The 24,253-nt window shown below is 45.1% G+C and overlaps 1 protein-coding gene and 1 pseudogene across 14 annotated transcripts in view; both read right to left on the bottom strand.

Annotated features, from left to right (window-relative positions):
• The window catches only part of RYR2 (ryanodine receptor 2), a 625,908-nt gene that overhangs the window by 486,838 nt on the left and 114,817 nt on the right, over window positions 1-24,253 (bottom strand). For all 14 annotated transcript variants that reach the window (XM_053300231.1, XM_053300272.1, XM_053300252.1 and 11 more), the window contains exon 2: window positions 21,139-21,258. In XM_053300231.1, the coding sequence (XP_053156206.1) occupies window positions 21,139-21,258 (120 nt within the window). The remainder of the gene's footprint in view (window positions 1-21,138; window positions 21,259-24,253) is intronic.
• On the bottom strand, window positions 5,513-14,552 carry LOC128337449 (arrestin domain-containing protein 4-like; annotated as a pseudogene).

The following is a 24,253-nucleotide window of genomic DNA, read 5'->3' as shown; positions in this document are numbered from 1 at the left end:
AGCATCACATCTTGCTTGCATGTTTTGTCAATTTCAAACTGAACTTGAGAATAAAACTCATCAACCTCCTCTTCTTCTGCATTAGTTGTTGGAGCATAGACTTGAAGAACTGTCATATTAAAGGGTTGTCCACTAATTCTAATTAATATTAGGGGGTCACTGATTGCATTGTACCCAAGTACTGTTATTGCTATATCCTTCCCGACTATGAAAGCAACACCATTCCTTCTTTGGTTTTCATGTCCTGTATAGTATGAGCCCCTGGTGGCGCAGTGGTAAAACTGCTGCCCTGTAACCAGAAGGTTACAAGTTCGATCCTGACCAGGGGCTCAGGGTTGACTCAGCCTTCCATCCTTCCGAGGTCGGTAAAATGAGTACCCAGAATGTTGGGGGCAATATGCTAAATCATTGTAAACCGCTTAGAGAGCTCCGGCTATAGAGCGGTATATAAATGTAAGTGCTATTGCTATTGCTATTGCTATAGTAAACGGTATGATTTTCTGACTGAAAGTCTCCCATTCCAGTCCATTTTAATTCACTGATGCCCAAGATGTAAATCTGTAGTCAATTCATTTCATCTTTCACTGTGTCAAGCTTTCCAGTATTCATGCTTCTTACGTTCCATGTTCCCACTGAAATTCTGTCTCTGCAGCTTCAAATTTTCTTTTCCTGCACGGCAACATCAGTTGCTAGACGTCCAAAAGGTTTTAGTCTAACCACGTCATAAACATCATCAGTACTCCTTAGCAGCATGTTGAGTACCATCTGACCCGAGGGGCCTATCATCCGGCACTACATCAACAATCATTCTATTTTGTCTATCCATGTGGTTTTCTTGGTAAAATACAGGAGTGGTTTACCACTGCCTTCTCCCACGCAGTATGAAATGATGCCGTCGTCATTGTCACTGAAGTGATTGTCTGCCTCCAGTACCTTCCTATATCACTGCTTCCCAATATAGGTGCCTGCTTGCTTTAGCTGGGCAACTGGGATGACCTTCACACTTTGGGTGACCCTACAGGGAGTATACCACCTGGCATACTTCGCTCATCCCTCTCAGGAACACCCCGCCCCCACCGCCACATTGGCAGCATAGCAGGACTTGTGGGGGGCACACTAGAGTAAGGAAACCAAAATATGGTGATTCCAATAACCTGTGCATTAATATATAGACATCAGATACCATGAGTAACCAACAAGAAGAACTTGAAATCTTCATGCAAGAAAACAAACAATTTGTGGGATGAGACTCATAACTGGAAAATAGTACCCCAAGGGCATAATATACGTAAAAGGATCCAACAACAAGAAAGCAGGAGTTGCACTGTATGTAGTGATGTGCCCGGACTGGTCTGGAGGCCATTCTAAAGGCCTCCAGATCGGTCCGGACCTGGGCGGTTTGGAGTTCGGGTGGGGGGTTGCTTTAAGAGCGGGGGAGGGTTTGCTTACCCCTCCCGCCACTTTCCCCCTCTGGCACCCGTAGTTCCTTTAGAATTGGGGCGGCAGGATACCTCCCTGCTGCCCCTTCCCCAGTTCCACTACTCAAGGCTCCCAGGACCCAGAAGTCTTCTGCTCGCGCGCACATCGCACGCGCGCTTCACGTCTTTAAAACTATCCCCTAAGGCGGAGGGGGTTTGTGGCATAATACCTAAGGAGGTATTGCAGTGGTGGTGGCAGTAATTGGGGTGGCAGGATACCTCCATGCTGCCCCTTCCCCCATTCCCCTTCTAAAGGCTTGGAGCCTTAGGCTCCCAGGACCCAGAAGTCTTCTGCGCGCGCACACACAAAACTTCTGGGTCCTGGGAACCTAAGGCTCCGAGCCTTTAGAAGTGGAACGGGGGAAGGGGCGGCAGGGAGGTATCCTGCTGCCCCAATTACTGCCGCCACCGTCGCAATACCTCCTTAGGTATTATGCCGCAAAACACACACACACACACACCGCCTTAGGGGATAGTTTTAAAGATGTGAAGCACGTGCGCAGAAGACTTCTGGGTCCTGGGAGCCTTAAGCAGTGGAACGGGGGAAGGGGTGGCAGGGAGGTATCCTGCCGCCCCAATTCTAAAGGAACTACGGGTGCCGGAGGGGGAAAGCGGCGGGAGGGGGAAAGCGGCGGGAGGGGTAAGCAAACCCTCCCCCCACTCTTAAAGCAACCCCCTACCCCAGTGCCAGACCGCAGTTCAGCGGTTCCATGCACACCCCTAATTGTATGTAAGAATATTTACTGAGTATGGAAGTCCCATCAAAAGTAGTTAAAACTAAATAATCATACAAGTGGGCCTTCATTATCCATGGTCCTGCATATCCACAGCTGGGCAATGGAGACCCAACCTCATTATTTGCGGATACAAAAATATTGAAAATTTGCCTATCCATGGTTCCTAGGTGGCTGGAAATCTACAAGGTCATTTCTGGCCACCATTTTGCTCAACAGACATTTTGTGGCTCTTTTTAAAAAATAATAATAATTCTGTGATTTTTCGCAGAAAATAGGCCAATGGGGGTGTGGGATTGCTGGACAGCTAGAGACTTGGAGAGCATAGCATGGTACGTTATTTCATTTATTTCTGCCTTTTTTGCCCTCTAGGAACCAACCCCCCAATTCCCATTCACTCAAGGTCTCATTATCCACAGTTTCGTTATCTGTGGTTGTAGGAGAGAACAGAACCCCCCGCAGATAAAGAGGGCCACCTGCAATATAATCACAAGAATTTACTAGAGACTACCTAGCCACCTTCTAGTCCAGCCTGCTGCTTACTGAAGGCCATTGCCACAGCATCCCTGATTAGAAAACCTTTAATGGAGAATCTACAACTATACACAAGGCATACTGTTCCACTGTCAAACAGCTATTGCAGTTAAGAAATTATTCCTAATGTCTAACCTAATTTGCTTCCTTGTAATTTCAACCCATTGATTCTAATCCTGTCAGAAGCAACGGATAACAAGTCCACTTGTTCTTCTATGCAACAACCCTTCACATACTTGAAGATGGCTATCATCTCTCCCCCTTAGTCTTTTCTTCTTCAGGCTAAACATATCCAGTTCTTTCAACTGTTCCTCATAGGACTTGGGTTCCAAATCCCTCGCTATCCGTGTTGCCCTCCTCTGAACCAGTTTATCAATGTTCTTCTTAAAATGCAGGGCCCAGAACTAGACACATTATGCCAAGTCAGATCTGACCAGCACAGAATAGATTTTGAATGAATATTTCTCATGCTCTGGATACCATGCTTCTGTTAACAAGTCTACATTAGCATTAGACTTTTTAACAGATACATCACACCGCTGACTCGTGTTCAACTTGTTATCCACTAAGATACTTCAGTCCCTTTTACATGTACAGCTGCCAAGCTAGGTCTCCCTGCCTCCTATACATGGGCATTATTAATTATTTAATATTGTTCTTGTTATTACTACTACTACTACTACTACTATCACCACCACCACCCCCAAATGTAGGACTTTATATTTGTCTCTGCTGAACTTCATTTGTTGTTTTTGGCACAATATTCAAAGCCCTTCAAGATAAGATAGAATCTTGATTCTGTCTTCTAAGACAGGGATTCTCAAAATGGAAGTCAGGACCAAACAACTTAGAACAGGGTCCCAAATAACTCAGAAGGAAGCTATCAGGAGAGCAAGGGCCTTACCCAACTTGTCCAAGGCAGGGATTCTCGGCGTTGGGTCCCCAGAAGTTATTGGACTTCAACTCCCATAATCCCCAACCAAAGGTCACGGGGCTAGGGATTATGGGAGTTGAAGTCCAATAACATCTGGGGACTCAATGTTGAGAATCCCTGGTCCAAGGTATGGAGACAGTCAGGGACGATGGAAGGCAGACACAGAAAGGAGCCAAACGTTACTTCTTTGGCTGATGGGCTGGGAAGAATTCATCTAGTGAGTGGCCAAAGAATTGCCATTGCTGTACTGCCCTTGGCTTTGTGACTAGTGGAGGATCCAGGTGGTTTCCAGCACCTGTCCAGCTTCTCATGTCTCGGAGTAGTCTGAGCAGCTATTCACTTTATAATCTCAACAGTCTCACTTACTGAATTTTTGATTAATGTGCAAGTTGAGTACAAAAGATTAAGTGAGAAAGCCATGAAAATACTGACTCCCTTTGCTTGGTTCCTACTTGTTTGAATCAGAGTTTTCAGCAATTGCTGCTATAAAGAGCAAATACTTAGTGAAAATAACCTGGAGCCCAAAATTAGAATAGCAGTCTCAGACATAAAACACAGGTTTGGAAAACCCTAAGGAGAAGCAAGCAAGCTCATCTTCATTTAAAAAGTAAATGTGCCTTTATTTATCTCTACCTAATCAAATCAATGGCTGACATCCTAACCAAGTGTGTGTGCTCCTAACATCAGTAAAGCACTAGCCCTTGCACTGGTGTTCTATGCTTCCAAAGTGTTGACAATTTTCTACTCTTGTGCAAGAATGTAAATAATTTTAAGAGCCGGGAACAATTTGGGGGTGGTGCTAAACTGGAAAGATGTTACTTGACCCTCAGCAACATGTTTCTGGTCTATACATCATTTGTCAGTAAATTTAAACATGGGGTGGGGGTGGGTCATGTAGCTTTATATATATGTTTAGGGGTCACTGTATCAGTAAGTTTGAGAACCCCCTGTACTAAGGTGTTAGCTATCCCTACTCCTCCACGCTGCCTAGCATTGCATCACCTGCAAATTTAATAAACATCTATTCCACTCCCTCCTTCAGCTCATTTATGAAAATGCTGAACAGCACAGGGCCCAGGACAGAGTCCTATGGCACTCTGTTCAATACTTCTCACCAGGTACTAATGGTAGTTACAGGCATTAAAACTGGTTTGAGATATCTCCCATTTTTCCTTATGGGAATTGCTTATGATGTACCTCCACATTCCCCTTTTTTGTGACTTGCTGCAATACAGCAGGCTTTTGAGCTTCCAAGACCTATATTGGCCACACCCTGTAAAGCCTGTTATTGGCTTCCATGCAAATAGGAAGAGTATAAGAGGTTTCCTGTCTGAAGCTACCCTTGACTCGGTATCAAGATTCCCTTGTCTCATTGCTTCCCATGTGCTTCGTTTGACCCTAAGCTTGTCTTTGACTCCTGATTACCTGCTTGATTTTCTAGCTCCTGACTACTTACTTGGCTTGACTCTTTACTTGTTCCCGACTTTTGACACCTGGCTGGACCCTGTGGCTCCTGACTGTCTAACTTGGCTTGACACTTGGTTTATTCTCAACTCTTGGCACCTTTTTAGACCTTCTGGTTCCTGATCATCTACCTGACTTGATCCCCTGTGTGTTTCTGGCTCTCCCAGTTCCGGCTTTTGATTTGTACCCCCTAGTGATCATTGCTAACAGCTCAACTACTTGACACCTTGATATCATGGATTCAAAGATGGCATGGTCACTTTCCCCAAGGGTTTCCTGCTTTTACTTCATCAACCAATTCTCTTTTAGTAAATACTAAGTCCAGGGAAACTGACCCCATTGTTCCCAGCTTCTGAAAAATGAAGTTGTCAGCAAAGCAAGTCAAGAACTAATTGAACCTCCTTACTCTTCAGACATCCAACAAATGTCAGGGTAGTTGAATTCCTACATGAAGACAAACATGGTACATCATAATCATCCTTCATAATCATCCTTGTGGTTAAGTAATAATATCTTGAGACATTTTCCAGTACGACACCAAGATAATTGGGTAGTGCATCTGTGTTTTCAGGCAATGCCAGTGCTAATCAGCTCATATCCATGCCAAACTAACTGGCAAGGCTGGAAATTCTGGTGGGAAATGCAGTACGTGGAACTGTGCTGATTACCAGAGTCATTTCAAACAACAACTTTTTCGCAGTAGGAATATGCATTCACACGACTAAGGAACATTCTACTCTGATGATACATCAAACAAGGACAGAATGAATTGCAGGTGAAGCTTTCAAATTTTTCCCATTCCAGATATCTGTGTCCCCAAAGGCAAAATGATTTGACTGCATGATTTCAGCCATTTGATGGCAAGTTCTCCCACTAGCCAGATAAGTCGGCGTTTAGAAAATGGCAGCTTTGCTATTAACCAACAGAAGCAATTCTCATTTCCACATAAATTGATATAGCTTCACCATCATAATATCCTTTCTTCTCAGTTTTGGCATGGGAAAACTTTGAAAGCTTAACCTGCTGGGAGGGTTTTTTTTTTTTTGCTTTTGGCCCAGACACTGAGTGCCAAAACTGAAGACATTGTAATGGTGAAGCTGTATCAACTTCACTGATTGATCTTTCAGCCTTTCCAGAAATGCTTTCACACAGTACTGAATGCTGCCATGTTTTCCTATGCAAGATGTTACCTAGGGACACTGGAGGAGTTGAACCCTGAAAGAGAATACACATTCTTCCAGCTTCATCATCACTTGGCAAACTCAACTCCTACCCAATAGCTCCAGCTAGAGATTTATTATGATTATTATTTCTTGTTTACACAGTCAGACAGGTGTTATTGACTGGTTTGTTTTATCCAGACATCGAGACCTTCCCAAGGACCTGGGATGGCTGAATTTTATCATCAATATTGTTGGTTATTATAGATATTGTCACAGAATATAGGCTGTTCCCAGTAAAGTCGCTTTTTGTAATTGGCTGATGGTGATTTCTGTGGCCCCTATGGTGTTGAGGTGCTCATCAAGGTCTTTTGGAACTGCACCCAGGGCGCCAATTATCACTGGGATTATTTTCTTCTTTTTCTGCCACAGCCTTTCAATTTCAATTTGTATTTTTGTATTTGTATTTTTTCAATTTCATCTTTGTGTTTTGTTATTTTTTCTATTTCTTTTTCTTCTATTCTGCTATCCCCTGGTATTGCTATGTCGATTATTTTAACTTATTTTTCTTTCTTCTCGACTACAGTTATATCTGGTGTATTGTGTGGCAGGTGTTTGTCTGTTTGTAGTCGGAAGTCCCATAATATTTTTACATCTTCATTTTCTTCAACTTTTTCAATTTGATGGTCCCACCAATTTTTGGCTACAGGTAACTTGTATTTTTTGCAGATGTTCCAGTGTATCATCCCTGCTACCTTGTCATGCCTTTGTTTGTAGGCAGTCTGTGCGATCTTTTTACAACAGCTGATTAGGTGGTCCACGGTTTCATCTGCTTCTTTACAAAGGCGGCACTTGCTGTTTGTTCTTGTCTTTTCAACTTTTGCTCATATTGCATTTGTTCTTAGTGCCTGTTCTTGTGCAGCCAGTATTATATCCGCTGTTTCTTTCTTCAAGTAACCATTCTTAAGCCATTGCCAGGTCTTGGTGATGTCTGATTTTCCACTTATATTGTGCAAATATTGACCATGCAGTGGCTTCTTTCTCCATCTATTTGCTCGGTTCTTGACTTGTTCTTTCTTGTAGGCCTGCTTTCTTTCATTGATGTTGAATAGTTTCTCGTTATTGGCCATTTGAAGTGCATCTTCTTCACTGTCCGTGATATATTCTTCAAGGCCCCTTTTCTCCTCCTCTACTGTTTGATGGACTTGCAGCATTCCTCTTCCATCTGAGCTGCGAGGGTGGTAGAGCCTATCGACATCACTGCGAGGGTGCAGAGCATGATTGATGGTCATAATTTTCCTGGTCTTATGATCTAGCGTCTCTAGCTCTGCCTGGGTCCAGTCTATTATTCCTGCAGTGTATCTGATAACAGGTATAGCCCAGGTGTTTATGGCTTGTGTGGTGTTCCCACCATTGAGTTTGGACTTGAGGATTTTTCTAACTCTCCTGATGTATTCACTTCCCATTTTTCTTTTAACTTCAGCGTGTGCAATGTTATCAGCCTGGAGAATGCCCAAGTATTTGTAATGTTCTTTCTCTTCCAGGTTCTTGATGTTGCTTCCATTGGGCAGTTCTATTCCTTCTGTTTTTCTTATTTTTCCTCTGTTCATTATTAATGCAGCACACTTGTCTAGTCCAAACTCCATTGCTATATCGCTACTGAATATATGGACAGTGTTTAGCAGTGATTCAATTTCTGACTGGGACTTTCCATACAACTTCAGATTGTCCATGTACAGCAGATGGTTGATTTGACTTGATGTTTTAGATGTTTGGTATCTGAGGCCTGTTTTGTTTAGTATTTGTGAAAGTGGAGTCATGGCGATTACAAACAACAGAGGGGATAGTGAGTCCCCTTGGAAAATGCCTCTTCTAATGCTAACCTGTCCAAATGTTTCGCCATTGATTGTTAACTGTGTACTCCACATGCTCATTGCTTTTTTAAATAAATATCTGAATGTTTTTGCTGACACCAGTTGTTTCTAAACATTTTAGTATCCATGTGTGAGGCAATGAGTCGAAGGCTTTCTTGTAGTCAATCCATGCAACACTTAGATTGGTTTTTCTTCTCTTGCAATTTTCTAAAATCATTTTGTCAATCAGCAGCTGGTCTTTTGTGCCTCTGGTGTTCAGACAATTTCCTTTCTGTTCAACTGGAAGCTGTTTGTTAGTTAATAAGTGTTGCATCACTTCATCTGCCATTATTCCAGTTAATAATTTGAACATGGTTGGCAGGTAGGTTATCGGTCTATAATTACTTGGAAGTGCACCTTCTGCTGGGTCTTTCATGATGAGATGAGTTTTCCCAGTTGTTAGCCATTGTTCAATATCACCTCCTTGCAAAATGTGATTGAACTGTTTTGATAATTGTTTATGAAGGTTTGTTAGGTGTTTAAGCCAAAAGCCATGCAGTTCATCATCGCCTGGTGCAATCCAATTTTTAATTTTCTTTGCTCTTTCACTTATTAATTCTGGTGTTATTATTAGATCTTGCATTTGTTGGTTACATTTTTTGACCTCGTTATTATTATTATTATTTACATTTTACATCCCCCTCTTCCTCCAAGGAGCCCAGAGCGGTGTACTACGTACTTAGGTTTCTCCTCACAACAACCCAGTGAAGTAGGTTAGGCTAGAGAGAAGTGACTGGCCCAGAGTCACCCAGCTAGTATCATGGCTGAATGGGGATTTGAACTCAGGTCTCCCCGGTCCTAATCCAGCACTCTAGCCACTACACCATGCTGGCTCCAGGTAGAGCACCTAAGCCTCCAACTTGGACTCTCCTCCTGCTACCACAATGGTAGCAACAGCTGAGAGAAATGATGGTGGTGGTGGTGGTGAGTATTGTTAAGAATATATCACTTTTCAACCAAAAAAATGCTCTTGAAGCAGATTACATAGAAAAATGAAAAGACAATTCCTTGTTCCAAAAGGGCTCACAATCTAAAAAGAAACACAGGCAGATATCAGCAAAAGCCACTAGAGAGACGCATGGGCTTGATAGGGACAGTTGCATACCTGATGCTAAATAACAGCCACCACTTTCAAAAGGTACCTCTCTGACCTAGCAAGGGTTAACACAGTATCCAAGTGTCCCTCCGCAGTATCGTGATTTGCTTGGCCAGGCAGTGTTGCTCTCACTGTGAGGACTCATCAGGGGAGCTAGACAAAAATCAAGGTCAGATTACAAGCCAGGGTCAGAAGCCAGGTCCACACAGGAAGAATGAGAAATCAGGTCTAGTCAAAGCCAAGCTCAGGAGCCAAAAGATCATGTCTACATGAGCAGAAGTCAGGTCAGTCAAAGCCAGAATCAGAAATCAGGAGATCAAGTCTACACAAGAGCAGAGCAAGGAACAGTCTACGAGCTTGGGCAACGATGTTGCCTAAGCAAAGACCTGCAGCAGACTGAGCCCTTTTCAAGGGAAGTGAATACTAGTCATGCCCCCTGGTCTGGAGTGTGTCAGTCTTAAAGTGGCTGTGCTTATGCCTCAGACTCTGGCTGCAACATATGACGACAAGGATGAATTTATATATTGCATTTCAACAGGATGAAGGGAAGGTTCCAGAGGCACAGGGTGCCCCAAGGTCCTGGAGTCGGGGGCTCTCATGTCCCACCTCTTTGGCTGGCTCTTCAGAGTCTATCTCAGGCTCTGTCTTGGTGAAATGGGGTCAAGCTTGGGGTCTATAACAGATGGGGGAGGGCTCAGGTTCAGGGTCCATCTCAGATGAGAAAGAGTCAGGCTCAGGGATCATGACTCGCAGCATCTGACAGAACCAAGGCCAATGCTTTCCTATTCTCCTGCTAGGAAAAGGAAGGGGCTAGGAATAGGAATAGTAGTAGGGGCTAGGAAGCTACCAGAATTTTTTCAAAGGATTTGGACAGAGGGCTGATTTTTGGTGATTTGTTGAAGTTTATGCGTCTTTAAGGTTTTTTCCCATAAGGTATAATGGAGGTTTCAGCAGCTCCATAACCGTACTTGGGGGGTGCTGGCATGGCCCAGAGCAAGGGGTGGTGTAGTGCACATATGAGAGTGAATTCATGGTTTGTATTGAAAATCTCATTTGCTACCAAAGAATCTACACTCATAACACCTCAGAAACAACAGAACCCTGTACCCCATGGGTTAGAAACCCATGCGGGTGGTTGGCACCCTATGTGCACTACATCACCACTCGCTCTGGACAACCTAGATCCTAGAGTTCTCTGGTTGTATGAAAATAACTGGCTTTTCTTATGAACGTTTAAAACAGGAGAAATGTTGAATCAGAAAATTATAGTAGCACTGCAATTCCTTGGATCTCCTGTGAAGGTTGTACAGAGAGCCTGGGAATAACCAAAACCACACTCTCACCACCTCATGTGAGGCTCTATATTGTATTCTTTCCCCTGAGCAAAAGCCTTGAAATCCTAAGCTGAAATAACTGCCGTGGGCACCTCCTCGTGGAGGCTTTCATGTGAGTCACATGAAATGTGCAAAACACACATTGGACATTCTTTGGCTGAAATCACTGCAGCTCTTAGCAGAATCACTGAGGCTGGGCCATTCCAAACATGGGCTTACAGCAAGCTAACTCACTGCTGCCTGCCCTGGAACCTGGTCTCCCCTGTGTACTCCTGAATAGCTGTTGACACATGTGTCAACCCATTTGGCTTCTTCTCATCTGATAAAGGATATAGCTATGTTGTGGGGTCCCTGGACTCTTGGAGAAATGTGTCTGCAAGGACAGAGTTGCATTTTCCTTGTTTCTACCCCTGACAGTGAAGAAAATAGCTACAGTACCGATCATTTCCTCATCTAATGAAGTTCATGACTCCAGAGCCAGTAGCTCCGCAACTGGGTAATGAGGTGGACAGTTCATGGGATGAAACCGAGTGACAAGACCCTATGGCCCAAACTCTAGGTGACCCCCCACACCACGAGGAACCCTGCTCCAGGGGAACCAGAGTAAGCATTTCCAGAAGGATGCAACATCTGACTTCATCCACTTATCTGAGGAATCCCTTGAGGACGCACCACTCCAAGTAGGGGTGTCCCCCCCCCCAGTGCCACTGGAGCCAGCACTTACACAGTTAGGCAAGACCCCTTTAAACTACAGAACCTTCCCCAGGAAAGGAGTGGGGTCAATCCACTACCTGGGCAGCAGCTCCAAAAACTGGCAGCCAGCTCCCAAGATCTGCTGCTGTATTTAGCACGCCTGCTTGGAGCTCTCCAAGGTTCTGACACTTTCCCTGCTCTTCTTCTTGAAGCTGTCAGAGGACTGTTCACCCCACAGATTCCTATCTTGATGGCAGTGCCAGACTGGCCTGGAACAGAATAGTGAAGCACATAATTGTGATGTAGGACTCTGTACTTCTCCACAGAGATTCACTTTAAGTCTATTCTAACATGGTCCTTTTTTCTGACTCTATCCTCTGGGGTATCCCAGCATGATTGCCTCACTAACTGGACCTCATCCAGAATAATTTAGTGCTAGTAATTCAGGCTCACTCGACCAAGCCAATGGGCTGCCTGCCTACCCAACTAGCAGAGTCAGCCTGAGTCAGTAGGTAAAAGGGTTCCCCCTATTCTCTAGCTAATTCCATTTAGCTTCGAAGACCCCAAACTAGTTGGTGTACTGAGTCTTAGACATGCAATGAAGGATACACACTTGCAAGTCTGGCCAAATAGACCACACTGGACTCTCTTCCATCTGAGATGTAATATCTCTTGCTCAGTTATAATCTATTTGTTAAATAAGACTTCTTTTTTAACAGAATATTGAAGTTACTTCTATTCTAACCCATTTTTATTGTTAAGCATGATTCTCTTACAAGTGAACAAGATAAATGAATCCAACAGGATCACTGATATTGTAATGAATCATTAATATTCCAATTAAATTTTAAGATGTCTAATACATTCAAAATGATGACCCACTGAAAATAAAGCATTAAGCCACACCATATGGGAGATAAAATGTTTAAGATTGTGGGAAATCTGCAGGTAGAAAATTTGACCTCAGATCTAATCCTTTCTGAAGGTCTTCAATTTAAAGGTTTCTTACAGGTATTTTCTTCTCTCATAAAAATTTAAAATGTTATCCCCAAAAGAGAAAAATATCAAATATTCCACAGGTAACTGTAGCTGCATAACTGAACCAAAAGAAATCAGAAAAATTATTCAATGTTTTGCACCCCTTTAGAGTCAATTATTTATTCTGATGGAATCCAAAAGGTTATGTCCAGTGAAGCGCTTAGGCATACTTAGCAAAAAATTTGACTTCTTTCCTTTGAAAGACAGACCCCTTCCCACCACCACATTCTATATTAGTAACTATCTTTGAAAGTCACCTTAAGTGGCACAGTGGGGAAATGCTTGACTAAGAAGCAGAAGGTTGCCAGTTCGAATCCCCACTGGTACTATATCGGGCAGCAGCAATGTAGGAAAAAGCTGAAAGGCATCATCTCATACTGCATGGGAAGAGGCAATGGTAAACCCCTCCTGTATTCTACCAAAAAAAAAAACCACAGGGCTCTGTGAGTGCCAGGAGTCGAAATCAACTTGACGGCACACTTTACCTTTCTGAAGGTCCTGTCAGAGTCAAAAGAAGTTTTCAGTGTGCTATGAGGAATTGCTATTTGAAAAACCCAAGTCACAACCTTCCTTGGGCATTTGAAACAAGTTGCTCTGTTCTTTATAGTGTTTTATAGCATTTTAACCTTGCTCTTCAGCCAAAGCAGCACCCAGAGTGGCTTACACTGAACCAATTTAAAAAGCAAATCATTAAAACAATAAAATGAAGTGAGGCTCTTTATGTTGCCTTGATGGCTTCTTTTCTTCTCCTCTTCATGCCTTCCTTTTACAAAACAGTTGTAAGAGAAGGAAAGACCCAGTCCCAGGGGGAGAAGCAATAACGACACTTCACCTTATTGGCTTCTTTAGAACCAGGCCTCTCTGCTTAAAGTTGGCCATGATTTTAATGACTTTCCTCTACACTACAAATGTTTCACTTGGACTGGAAGGAGGAAAGGAAAGCGATCAGATCACCCATGCTCCCTGCTTGCAATTTCAGAAAGCTCCTGCTCGCCAGTGGAAAGCACATAAATTAAACAATGAACTTGTAAATATCAAAGTACAATAATGTACTTTACAATAATGTAAAATCGTGGAAAATAAAACAAAACAATCAGAAAACAAAAACAGAAATAGCTGCCATTAAAACCAATATATTCTAACAGTCAATGAACAGAACTCAGTCCTTACTGCTCTAAGGGCTTAATAAAAAGGGCCGCTTTTGGAAATTCATGAGCAATGAAGTCACATATATTACCTCTGGGAAGCATTTCCACTGTCTGGAGGCAACCAAATTAGGTCCCTGTCCTGTGTGCATGACAAACACACCTCAGCAAGTGTTGACACATGTAGCACAGCCCTCCCAGAAGATGGCATAAGGTGGTAGATTCCATTGGAAGCCGGTGATCGCTGAGATATCTGGGCCAATCATTAAGGGATTTTAAAGGTAACACCCAGCACCTTGAACGTGATCAGGAAGTAAATCAGTAGCCAGTGCTGCTCCTACAAAATTTGAGTACTATGATCACTTTAGGTGGCCACTGATAACACTTTGGCTGCTGAGTTTTTGTTTTTTTTAACCCACTATAATTTCTGGATTCTTTTCAAAAACAGCCTCATGTAGAATGTGTTGCAGTAATCCAGCTAAGGTGTTGCCAAGGCATGGATGTCAATGCCCAGATCTACTTTCTTGCAGAAGGGGCACTGCTGCTGCACCAGGTAAAGTCCTCTAGTGACACCATCTGGATCTGACACTACATGCAGGACTGGAACCAGTCCAAGATTGATTCACTCAGTATGAATGTGGTGAGGCAGCCCAGGAAGATACCATGATAGATGATCTTGAATACTTGGAGAGGTCCAGCAAAACCAATAGGGATACACTCTGTCGAGTTCCCGTAAGTCATTCATCAGGGTACCAAGGCACTTTTCATCCTTAAACCAATGTGGAAGCCAGACTGAAATGGGTCAAAATAGTCAATTTCATCCAAAATCCTCTACAACTGAGACATCAACACATGTTCTATTACCTTGTCCAAAAAGGCAAGGTTAGAAACCAGCCTGGAGGTCTTAAGGTTGGAGGGATCCAGAGAAGGCTTCTTCATGAGAAGTCTCACCACTGTCTCCTTGAGCACTGATAGCAACTTGTCTTTCCTCAATAATGTATTTACTATTGTGTCCAGCCAAGCATCCATACCCCTCCTTTGGCAGATTTTAGTAGCAAAGAAGGAGGAGCCACAGCACATAAGGATGCCCTCACACTGCTGAGAATCTTGTCCACATCTTCATGAAAAACGAAGAATCCACAACAAGACAAGATGGTGCCTGAAATAACTGGAAATGACAATCAACCTGGAACAAATTCATATGAGCTCTCTCATACTTCTAATCTTCCAGCTAGTGAATCTCTGCTGTAAACATTGGATTTCTATTTTCCCCTGAAAGTCCAACTGCCACAAGGACAGGTTTGTTTTCAGATACTTCCTGTAAGATCAACTGCTTCAGGTAGACCTTCTGAGGACAGGAAGGTGAAATCAGTCTCCAGCAGAAACAATGGTATAGACATTACTCAAAAAGACATCTACTTAAATGCATATACACCTCCATGTGGTCCACATGACCAAGAACTACAGGTTGCTTACCTGTAACTTTGGTTCTTCTAGTGGTTCTCTGTCCTTTTACACCAATGGAACCTAACAAGCTCAATTCTCCTGATTTAGGCGGGAACCCACCACCACCTGCTATATGCAGCTGCGCCACTCCGCATCCCCTCAGCCACTCTGTCAACCTCTGAACATAGAAGGACAATGCCCTCCGAACACCCAAAGGATGCAACTTGCGTTCTCCATCAGATGAAGTGTTTTGAAAAAATACAGGCAAAGTGAGTGGTATGGAACGATGAAAGGTACAAACTACCTTCAGAAGGAACTGAACATCTGGTCGGAGCACAACCTTAGCCTTATGAAACTGCAGGTATGACAGATCAACCCTCAGGGCCCGCAGTTCACTCACCTTCCTAGTGGAGGTGATTGCCACTAAGAAGGCAACCTTCCACAACAGGAGATGAGGATCAATCAAAGCCAAAGGCTCAAAGGGTGGTCACAGCAAACCAGCCAGTACCACAGACAAATCCTAAGCCAGTGACATAACAAGATCATCCAGTAAAACATGCAATAAACCCTTCATTAAACCCTACCAGTGGGTCCTTGAACCAGGAAACCCGAGTGGCAAGCGAATGCACCACAATGGCTGCCAAATGTACTCAGAGAAGAGAGCTTCAAACTAGACTCTTTCAAAGATAACAGATAAGTACAAACATTCTGAGCAGGTGGGTTAAGAACATCAAACCCATTTTAAGTAGCAAATGTACAGAAACGAGTCAATTTATGTCCATACAACTTCCTCGTTGAGGGCTTTCTAGCCACAAGCAAAATGTCTCCGAGTCTCACCGGGAAGTCAGTAGGATCTTCCAGGCAGTCAGGTGCAGAGCCCAGATGCCTGGATGGAGCACCCGGCCCTTTTCCTGTGACAGAAGGTAAGGTAGAGCAGGAAGGCACACACAGGTCACTGCCAGCCATCTCAGAGACGCAAACCAAGACCTCCTGGGCCAACAAGGGGCTATCAGGATGGCCCTGGAGCGGTCCTCCCTGAGTTTGCGAAGAACCTTTGGTATGAGGGGGAATGGCGGAAACAGGTAAAGGAAGGGGCCTTTCCAGGACAGGACGAAAGCATCGCCCAGAGAGCCCTCTCCTTCCCCTCCCCTGGAACAATAGTGGCCACACTGAACATTGTCCTGAGATGCAAAGACATCCAGAACAGGAGCATCCCACATTGCAAATTTATCCTGGAGTACATCTCGGTCCAGCATCCACTCGTGGGAAACCATTTTCAGTCTGCTCAGCATGTCTGCCTGGACATTCAGGTTCCTTTGGATGTAGACTGCATGTGGCATCACCACATGTGCTACACACCAATGCCACAGGTCAACTGAAAGAAACAGGAGGCTCCTTGAGGTTGTGCTTCCCCGCCGATTGATATAGGCTTTCACCATCGTATTTATTGTTGGTTTGAATTGTCACCAAACAACCCACAATTATGGGTAAGAAGCCCCTTAGGGCATGGAAGACAGCCAACAGTTCCAAGTAATTGATATGCTGAACCCTCTCTGTCATCGTCCAATAGCCGCTCAGGAAATAATCGCCCATACGAGCGCCTCATCCTTGCTCCGACGCATCGGTTGTAATCACCCAGTGTGGAGGAGAGACCTGGAAGGGAGAGCTGAGGTCCAGATGACGGGGCTCGACGCACCAAGACACAGCTTCCTGCACCAGCTGAGAAGGTGTGTGCTCCATCTGAGCGGAGGCCCAAAGGGGGTTGAACACATCCAGGAACCACCTCTGAATGATGCGCATCCGAAGATGTGCATGTGGAAGCAGGTACGTGGTGGCAGCCACATGACCTAACAGGCGTGGCACTGAGTGCATCATCTGTGGCCCGCCAGCCAGGAAAGCGAAGGCCAGCCATACAAGTGTCTCTATGTAGGCTTCCGGGAGGAAGACCCTCTCCAAACTGGTGTGGAAGATCAGGCCTATAAATTGTATCCTGCGGACAGGATCCAGCTGGAAATTCTCGAAGTTGATCTGCAAGCCCAGGCTCTGCAAAGTGACCCCAAGTTACCCCTGCTAACTTGGCAAAGAGGCACCTTTTAATGTGGTGATTCTCATTATTTAGCAGGGGAAAAGTAACTGGCCCTATCCACCCCCAGCACAGTACTTCCAGTGACTGTTGCTGGTGTCTATCTTATGTTTGTTTTTAGCTCTTGTAGAAATGCCACCACAGGGGCCAGACATTTTGTAAAGACCCTCAGGGCCATCGTGAGGCCAATCAGTAAAACCTTGAAATGATAGGTGAGTCCCCCTGTCTGGAAACACAGGAAACAGCGATGTTGAGGGCATCGAACCCTCCTCCTATGGAGATTGGCGCCAGGAAGCCAACCTTTATAGACAATATCCTTCTGATTATCAGTCGGATTGTTCTGACTATGGGAAGCCCTGGAACATATCTCGGTACCAAGAGGGATTTGCTTATGGAGATGCCAGGAGTAATCATGTTTGGCATAAAGCCCCTTCGCATTCGGAAGGGAGGCCTCGCTCTCCTCGACCTTCGTGACTGCGTTAGTGGGTGCAGATCACCACCGGAGGTTCCAGTTCGGCCTCCAGTGACTCAACTTTCCTCGGCACTGACTACAGTGGCAGGCGGGTCGGTACCAAGCCCATTGGGTAACCATCCAGAGCTTCCAACTGTCCCTCTGGACTCGTCCCCAGATCCAGTTGCACCTCTTGAGATGGAAAGTGAACCTGGCTCTCCGGACTCGGATGTAGTCTCTCTGGGGTTGTCCCCTTTGGACAATCAATCCAACTCTAAACCAGTATCTCCTTCAGAAGATCAGCAATACTAGGCCTATGTGGCTCGCATGACCTCAGCTCTCAGTGTGAGCCTAGATATGCAACAAAAAGGGGATTTATTCAGTCTTTATTCAGTCTCATTGATGCTGAGGCTAAGGTACCGGTCTGTCTACCACTGAACACTGCTTTATTGGGAGTCATGCGTGGGCATCGGCAGAACCCAGCAACTCTTTTGCAGCCCAACAGATGTTTGGAGAATTTCTATAGGGTGCAGATGCAGGAGAATACGGCCTTCTTGAAGAATCACCCTATGCCTAATTCCATTGTGATGGAGGCCTCCCTGCAAAAGTCCAAAGGTTGTAGTCACTCTGTGCCGGGTGATAAGAAGGCAAGGAAGTTGGACTCCTTTGGGAGGAGACTCTACTTGGCGTCAGCTCTGCTTTTGCGGGTTGCCAACTACCAGGCCTATAGCCAGGTATAAGCAAGAACTTTGCTGCACACTCCACAGAGTGTCTCGCCGAGTAAAGGTAATGGCCATATCTGTGACTCTCCAGAGGAATGCCTGGTTGAGTTCCTTGAGGCTGAAATCGAGGCTGACCTACCCTAACCCTACCCACGCTAGGATAGAGGATCTTTCCGTTGAAGGTACGAGCCTCTTCGTGGAACAGACTGATGGTACCTTACAGAAGGTGCAGAAGCTGAGGAGTATGGCAAAATCTATGTCCTACTCTTCCTCTGCTCCTAAGCCACAGAGGCAGCCCAGCAGGCTTACCAGCAGGCTAATGCTCCTTCGCAGCAACAATTCTCATTGGAGCGTTCCTTTCAAGTTAACAAGTTCCAGCCTCGATACAAGTCCGGTTTCCAGCCCAGTAAGCCTGCCTTTTAGAAGCAGCATCCAGATACCTTTCAGAAAAACCAATGACTATTGGGTCTTTCAGACCCGCCTGTCTCCCTTTATGGCGAATTGGGACAAGGTGACTGTGGATCAGTGGGTCCTCACAGTCATACGCATGGATTATGCCCTTGAGTTTCTCCAGACACCACTGTTGTCCGGGGTTGTGACTACGCCATTGACCCCAGTGTCAGATCAGGTGGTCTCCGCTCTCCTCTTGAAGGATGCAATCGAAAGGGTCACCAATGTGACAAGCCCCAGTTTCTATTCCCGTTATTTTATCATTCCAAAACCAGATGGCAGTCAGCAGAGGAGCACTCCTCCAAGTCCCAAAGTACCCTCCGATCCCCATGGGGGTGCTGTTCCACGCAGCGCATGGGAGACAAACAACATCGAGGCAGCCACGTCGAATTTGCAGCAGGCTTGTCCAGTGAATAGGGTTCATAGTCCGATGTAGCATAGTCCTGTTCGTTGGCCGCTACCAAGCGTTCCTGTCCCGTAAAGTACGGTCAGGCATCTGGCTCGGAGACATTGAAGCCACCGGAGAACCAGTATGAAGGCAAGGGTCAGTAGAACTTGGTATCGTAGGATCTGGCCCCCTGGCTGGCAGACCATCTGATGCCTGGTCATCAACTTCTGTGCCATGCCCCGAAGATGCCAATTTCAGCTTCTTAACCAGTGGAGCCTCCGAAAAAGAGACTGGCGGGAGCTGCTTCTTCTTGGGAATAGGCGGAAGGTGTTGTCCTACCAGTAGATGCAGAACCAGAGCCAGCTTCTTATTTTTCTTCTTTGGCAAGTAATCCAGCAGCACAGAAGGGGCCAAAAGCACGGATAGGTCCAAGGCATGTGTCAACAGCACTGATACCGAGGTTGGGAGTTCTGGCGCTGGAAAAGCAGAGTCCAAACGCTCTGACTGCATCAAAGAAGCCATTTTAACCTATTGCTTCAACAACAAGGCCTCTGATGAACCAGGGGCCAAGTCCCACATGGCAGGGTGCAAGCAAGAAGCTCTATTCTTTCGAGCCTGCTTCGTAAACTTGTGGCAATGAATGCAGGTCTAGACAATGTGAGATTCCCCCAGGCAGAGAAGAAACTCGGTATGAGTATTGGAGGAAGGCATCTTAGATCCACAATAAACACATTTCTTCAAGTTCTTTGTGCCTTGCATAGAAAACATTCAACCAGCCGGCAACAAAGCCCTGTCCCAGCCAGGATCAGAGCCAACCAAGATGGAGTTGGGGGGGGTAAAAAATAAAAACGCCAAGAAAAAATCACTACTGCACACAAAAGAAAACAACAGGGGTGAAACAGGGAAAACAGGAGAAAAAACTACAAGAGGATTCAAGAAACACAGTCCTACTCTTTGCTGAGCCAAAGATTCCATGACGTCTACTGAAGCACGGATGACGAAGACTGAAGGGATGTGGAGTGGCACAGCTGCATATAGCGGCTGGGGGTGGGGCTCCCGCCAAAATCAGGAGAATTGAACTTCTTAGGTTCCGACGAAGTCTCTGTGCAGGCACATAGCCCATTGGTGTAGAAGACAGAGACCACGTCGAAGAACAAACAGCTTTACTGTCTTCACTAAGAGATACCCTTGAACTACAGATCTGCAGAAACTAAAGCAAAACAAATCCTATTCCACTCAGTGAGTCATGCAATGTAACTGTGTTCAGAACTGTTCCTACATAGAAGAGTACAGGTTTTTTTTCACTATTAGTACATTGCTTCAATCCAGTTTGCAAGGGCTGCCAATCTAGTTATTAAGATGCTATGACATTATGGGGACAAATTATCACTCTGATTGAATTTTATTTAACACAGTTAACTCTAAGCACATGGTAAGATTAATTTAACAGTCCCAAATGACAAATTAATTCCATTCATGCCTTTTCTGCACACATTCATCAATGTGATAAGCCTCCAGCTATTTGCAACACATGGTCTTCACAAATAAAATCTGTATACACTTTTGTTTTTAAAAAAAGATTTGCTATTAAAATAAATGAAACCTCCTCAGATTTGGAACTCAACTCCTAATGTATAAATCCCTACAATGGCATCCATTTACAGACATTTCTGAATATATTTTAATTGTAGCATTTTGTTTTTAATGTGCTTTTAATTTTATGTGTTATTCCTTTTTTTTTTTTTTTTTTTTGTGAGCTGCCCAGAAAACAATCGTTATGGTATGGCTAATAAATAAAGTTGTTGTCTAAGCATTCAGAATGTAGGTTGTTTTGTTTGTTTGTTTTAAGGTAGTTTATCAGCAAAATCAATTGCCTAAAAGGAGAGTGCAATGGGCTGGATATCAGTCTATTGAAGATTTATTTATTTTTATACACACATGCGCACGCTAAAATGCAATTCCTATGACTACTGCAAACAATTACTCTATCACAAACGACAATACTGCAACAAGAAGAAAACCTTTGCAGGTCAGTAACATTTAAAACGGCATTAGAAGAAGACAGCTTGTGGTACCTTGGAATTTGAAGTGGATTCCAAGAAGCAGAGCCTGTTGCCAAATCCTTCTGCAGCAAGGCACAATTTCTGTTGTTCTTTGTGAACAGTAGCAGTGCACTGCAGAACCACTTCATCATCCTATCAAAGGATAGACACAAAAAAATGAACACAGTTAGGGCCGTAAGCTATAGGAACTTGAGTTACATTTCCAAAGACAAAAGTGAAGTCAAGAATGAAGAGGAAAAAGATATCAAGGTAGTTTTTACTCCTCTAAGACCTTCACATGTATTGCATAAAACAGATGACAATAGCTTGTAAAAATGCTGTTAAAAGCATAGTAAAAACAAACAAACATTTTTTGTTTTTACACAATAAATTTGAAGGTCTTAAAGGAGTACTTGGGAGTAACCTTAAATATGTGTATTACATCGCCAGCTTTATACGAAGGTAGTTTTTATTTATTTCACTAAGAGTTTGAATGATTCAGAGAGTTAAAAGTACAGAAGCTACTTTCAATTGCTCCTCAGTATGAGCCCATTGTCTGCAGTGATCTGTCAAAGAGAAGCTTCCAGTCTCCATATGAGTTTGTATTGGCACCATGGCAGGAGGCTTTTCCATAGAACCGCTGCAACCAAATGGCTCTCCATTTGGAGGCAGCTGCTACGGAGAGCATTTTAAAGAGACTTCCCCATGTCCACCTGTTCATCTGTAGCATCCTAAGACTGAAGTAAGATGATTTATCCAGTTTGGAAACTGGATAAACAACAGAAAACAGAGAACAGAAAGAGACACACATTTTTCAAAATGGAGGGAAGTAAGGAAATGGGTTCTCCCATATTGCGACTCATGTGTTTTTAACTTGCTCATAAATGAGATGTCAGGAGTTAGACAGAAGCAGAAAGGTGGTCAACCTTGCAGATTATACTGTACCAAATTATTCCAAGTGGGTGAAAAGCAAAATAGATTGTGAAGAACTCCAAACTGATCTCTTCATACCTGATGAATAGGCAGCAAAATGGCACATGTGGTTCAGTACAAGTAAGAATAAAGTGGTGCATATTGGGACAACAAATTCCAACTTCACATTTGCACTAATGGGATCTGGTTATTCATCTTGGAGTAGGGGCATAGCTTCCATTGGACAAGGGGGGGAGATTGCACCTGGGCCTACAGGGTTTGAGAGGCCCCCCAAGCATGGGCATAGGGTCTATTGGACAAGGATGCCCTGCAGCTAGAGCACACACGTTCTTTCCGAACATGATGGGAAGAGAAAGAAGATAGATAGATAAATAGATAGATAGATACTTTATTTCAGTTGTTGACCAGCATAATAGGAAGAGAAAAAGCGCACTATGGGTGGGCTTCCTTTCTTCCCTCTCCCCCCGCACTTCCTCTTCCCAGGCAGCAGATTGTCACTCACCGCCCCAGATGCTCCTGGCTGCCGCAGCCATGCTGCCCAGCCCCGATCCACTGCCACCACCCCTTGCAGAGGATGGCGACCCCCCAGTGGCCCTGCGCCCGGCACGGCTCCACGCCACCAAGCCAGCGCTGCTGCTGGCCACCCTCTCACTCTGCTCAGAAGCTGAGCTGGGGGGAGGAAGTCTTGTGAAGGGAGTTTTGCCCCTGGGGGCGATGACATCGAACCATGATACTACTAGTCATTTGCTGCAGGGGTGATGATATCAAATCTCTTACTACTACTACCGCCTGAGCACACCGCTGGGTCCAATGAATGGACTAGTCATTTGCTGGCAGGGGGGCAATGACATCGGCTTGCTGCAGGGCAAGGCCTGGAATAACCCACGAAAGCCAACAGGGAGATTGGTAGAATGGTCACCACCTGGGGCAGAAGGGTGATCCCGCGACCTGGCATGCGGGCTCTAGACACTTCGCTGTACAGGGGGGAAGGAGTACATTTGACTGAGCGGGGAATGAACTGTTCCCTCAGGACTTGCAACAGTGTAAGGCTGTAAGGATTAACATTGTAAGGCTGGAGGACCGTTTGGGGTGGCAGGGCCAAGGAACAGCCCTTCAGAATATTTGCAGCCCGGAAAGTTGGGAATGGCCTTCACTTGGCGGGGGGTGGCTGACTAACTCTGAGCTTGGCAGCTTGAGTTGGGGGTGGGTTGGGTTGCCCCCCCCCTCGTCAGGGGAAAGCCTTGAGGTGAGAGAAGATCAGGACCTGGCGCCTGACCGAATCAGCATTCTGCCCTTCGCCCTTGTGTGGGACAGCCCTCCCTAGGAAGTGGTCCCATACGGGAGAAGTACCCGCACTCTGGTTAGTTAAGTACCTCATTGCAAGTCTTATTCTGCTGTACATTAATAAAGTGGCCCTATTTTACTCCAACTACATGTGTCCTGCCTTCATTCGGGCTGCGGGTGCTATGCCGGTCCCCCCGCAATAAGGCGGGGTGCGGGGTTGTGCCCCCATCACATGAGGCAGGCACGGGCACAATCTTCCCTCCCCCTCCCCATGGTAGGGGCTGGCCAATGAGGGAAGGAGGCAGGCCAATTGGGTCCCAACCACCTCCATTCAAAGAGTCGCTCTGTAGCTCAGCACCCTCTCATCCGCCCTATACTCAATGAGGAATAGCTGGTCACCTGTACATTTGACTGAGCGGGGGAATGAAATGTTCCCTCAGGACTTGCAACAAGGTATTCAGGAAGTGCTAATGGGATGGGGTAAGCGGGGCTAAACAGAAGTTTGCGGGGCTAAGTAGAAATTTTTTGGATTGTGCCGGACTGCTACTAGGCATGGCCTTTTTTCGCATATGTCTCACTGAGTCCTTTGGGGTTGGGGTCTAGGTCAGCACTGAAGGAACCAGTCACATAGCAAGAGAGTGCATGAGTAGGTAGTTTGATTAACAGTGTTCAGCTGGAGGGCTATTTGGGGTGAGTGGGGCCAAGGAACAGCCCTTCAAGTTTTTTGCGGCCCTAGAGGATTGGGAATGGCTTGTCCAGCTCAGAGCTTGGCAGCTTATGTTGGGGGTGGGTTGGGTCCGCCCCCCCCCCGCCTGCTCAGCAGGGGAAAGCCTCGCAGTGAGAGGAAGTCAGGACCTTGTGCCTGACTGAATCAGTACCTGGCCCTTCACCCTGGTGTGGGACGGCCCTCCACAGGAGGCGGTCCCACATG

This window comes from Hemicordylus capensis, chromosome 1 (genome assembly GCF_027244095.1).
Source record: "Hemicordylus capensis ecotype Gifberg chromosome 1, rHemCap1.1.pri, whole genome shotgun sequence".
In the NCBI taxonomy this organism is placed as follows: Eukaryota; Metazoa; Chordata; class Lepidosauria; order Squamata; family Cordylidae; genus Hemicordylus; species Hemicordylus capensis.
Note: the sequence above shows the minus strand (reverse complement) of the source record. Positions and strands in the feature narration are given on the sequence as shown.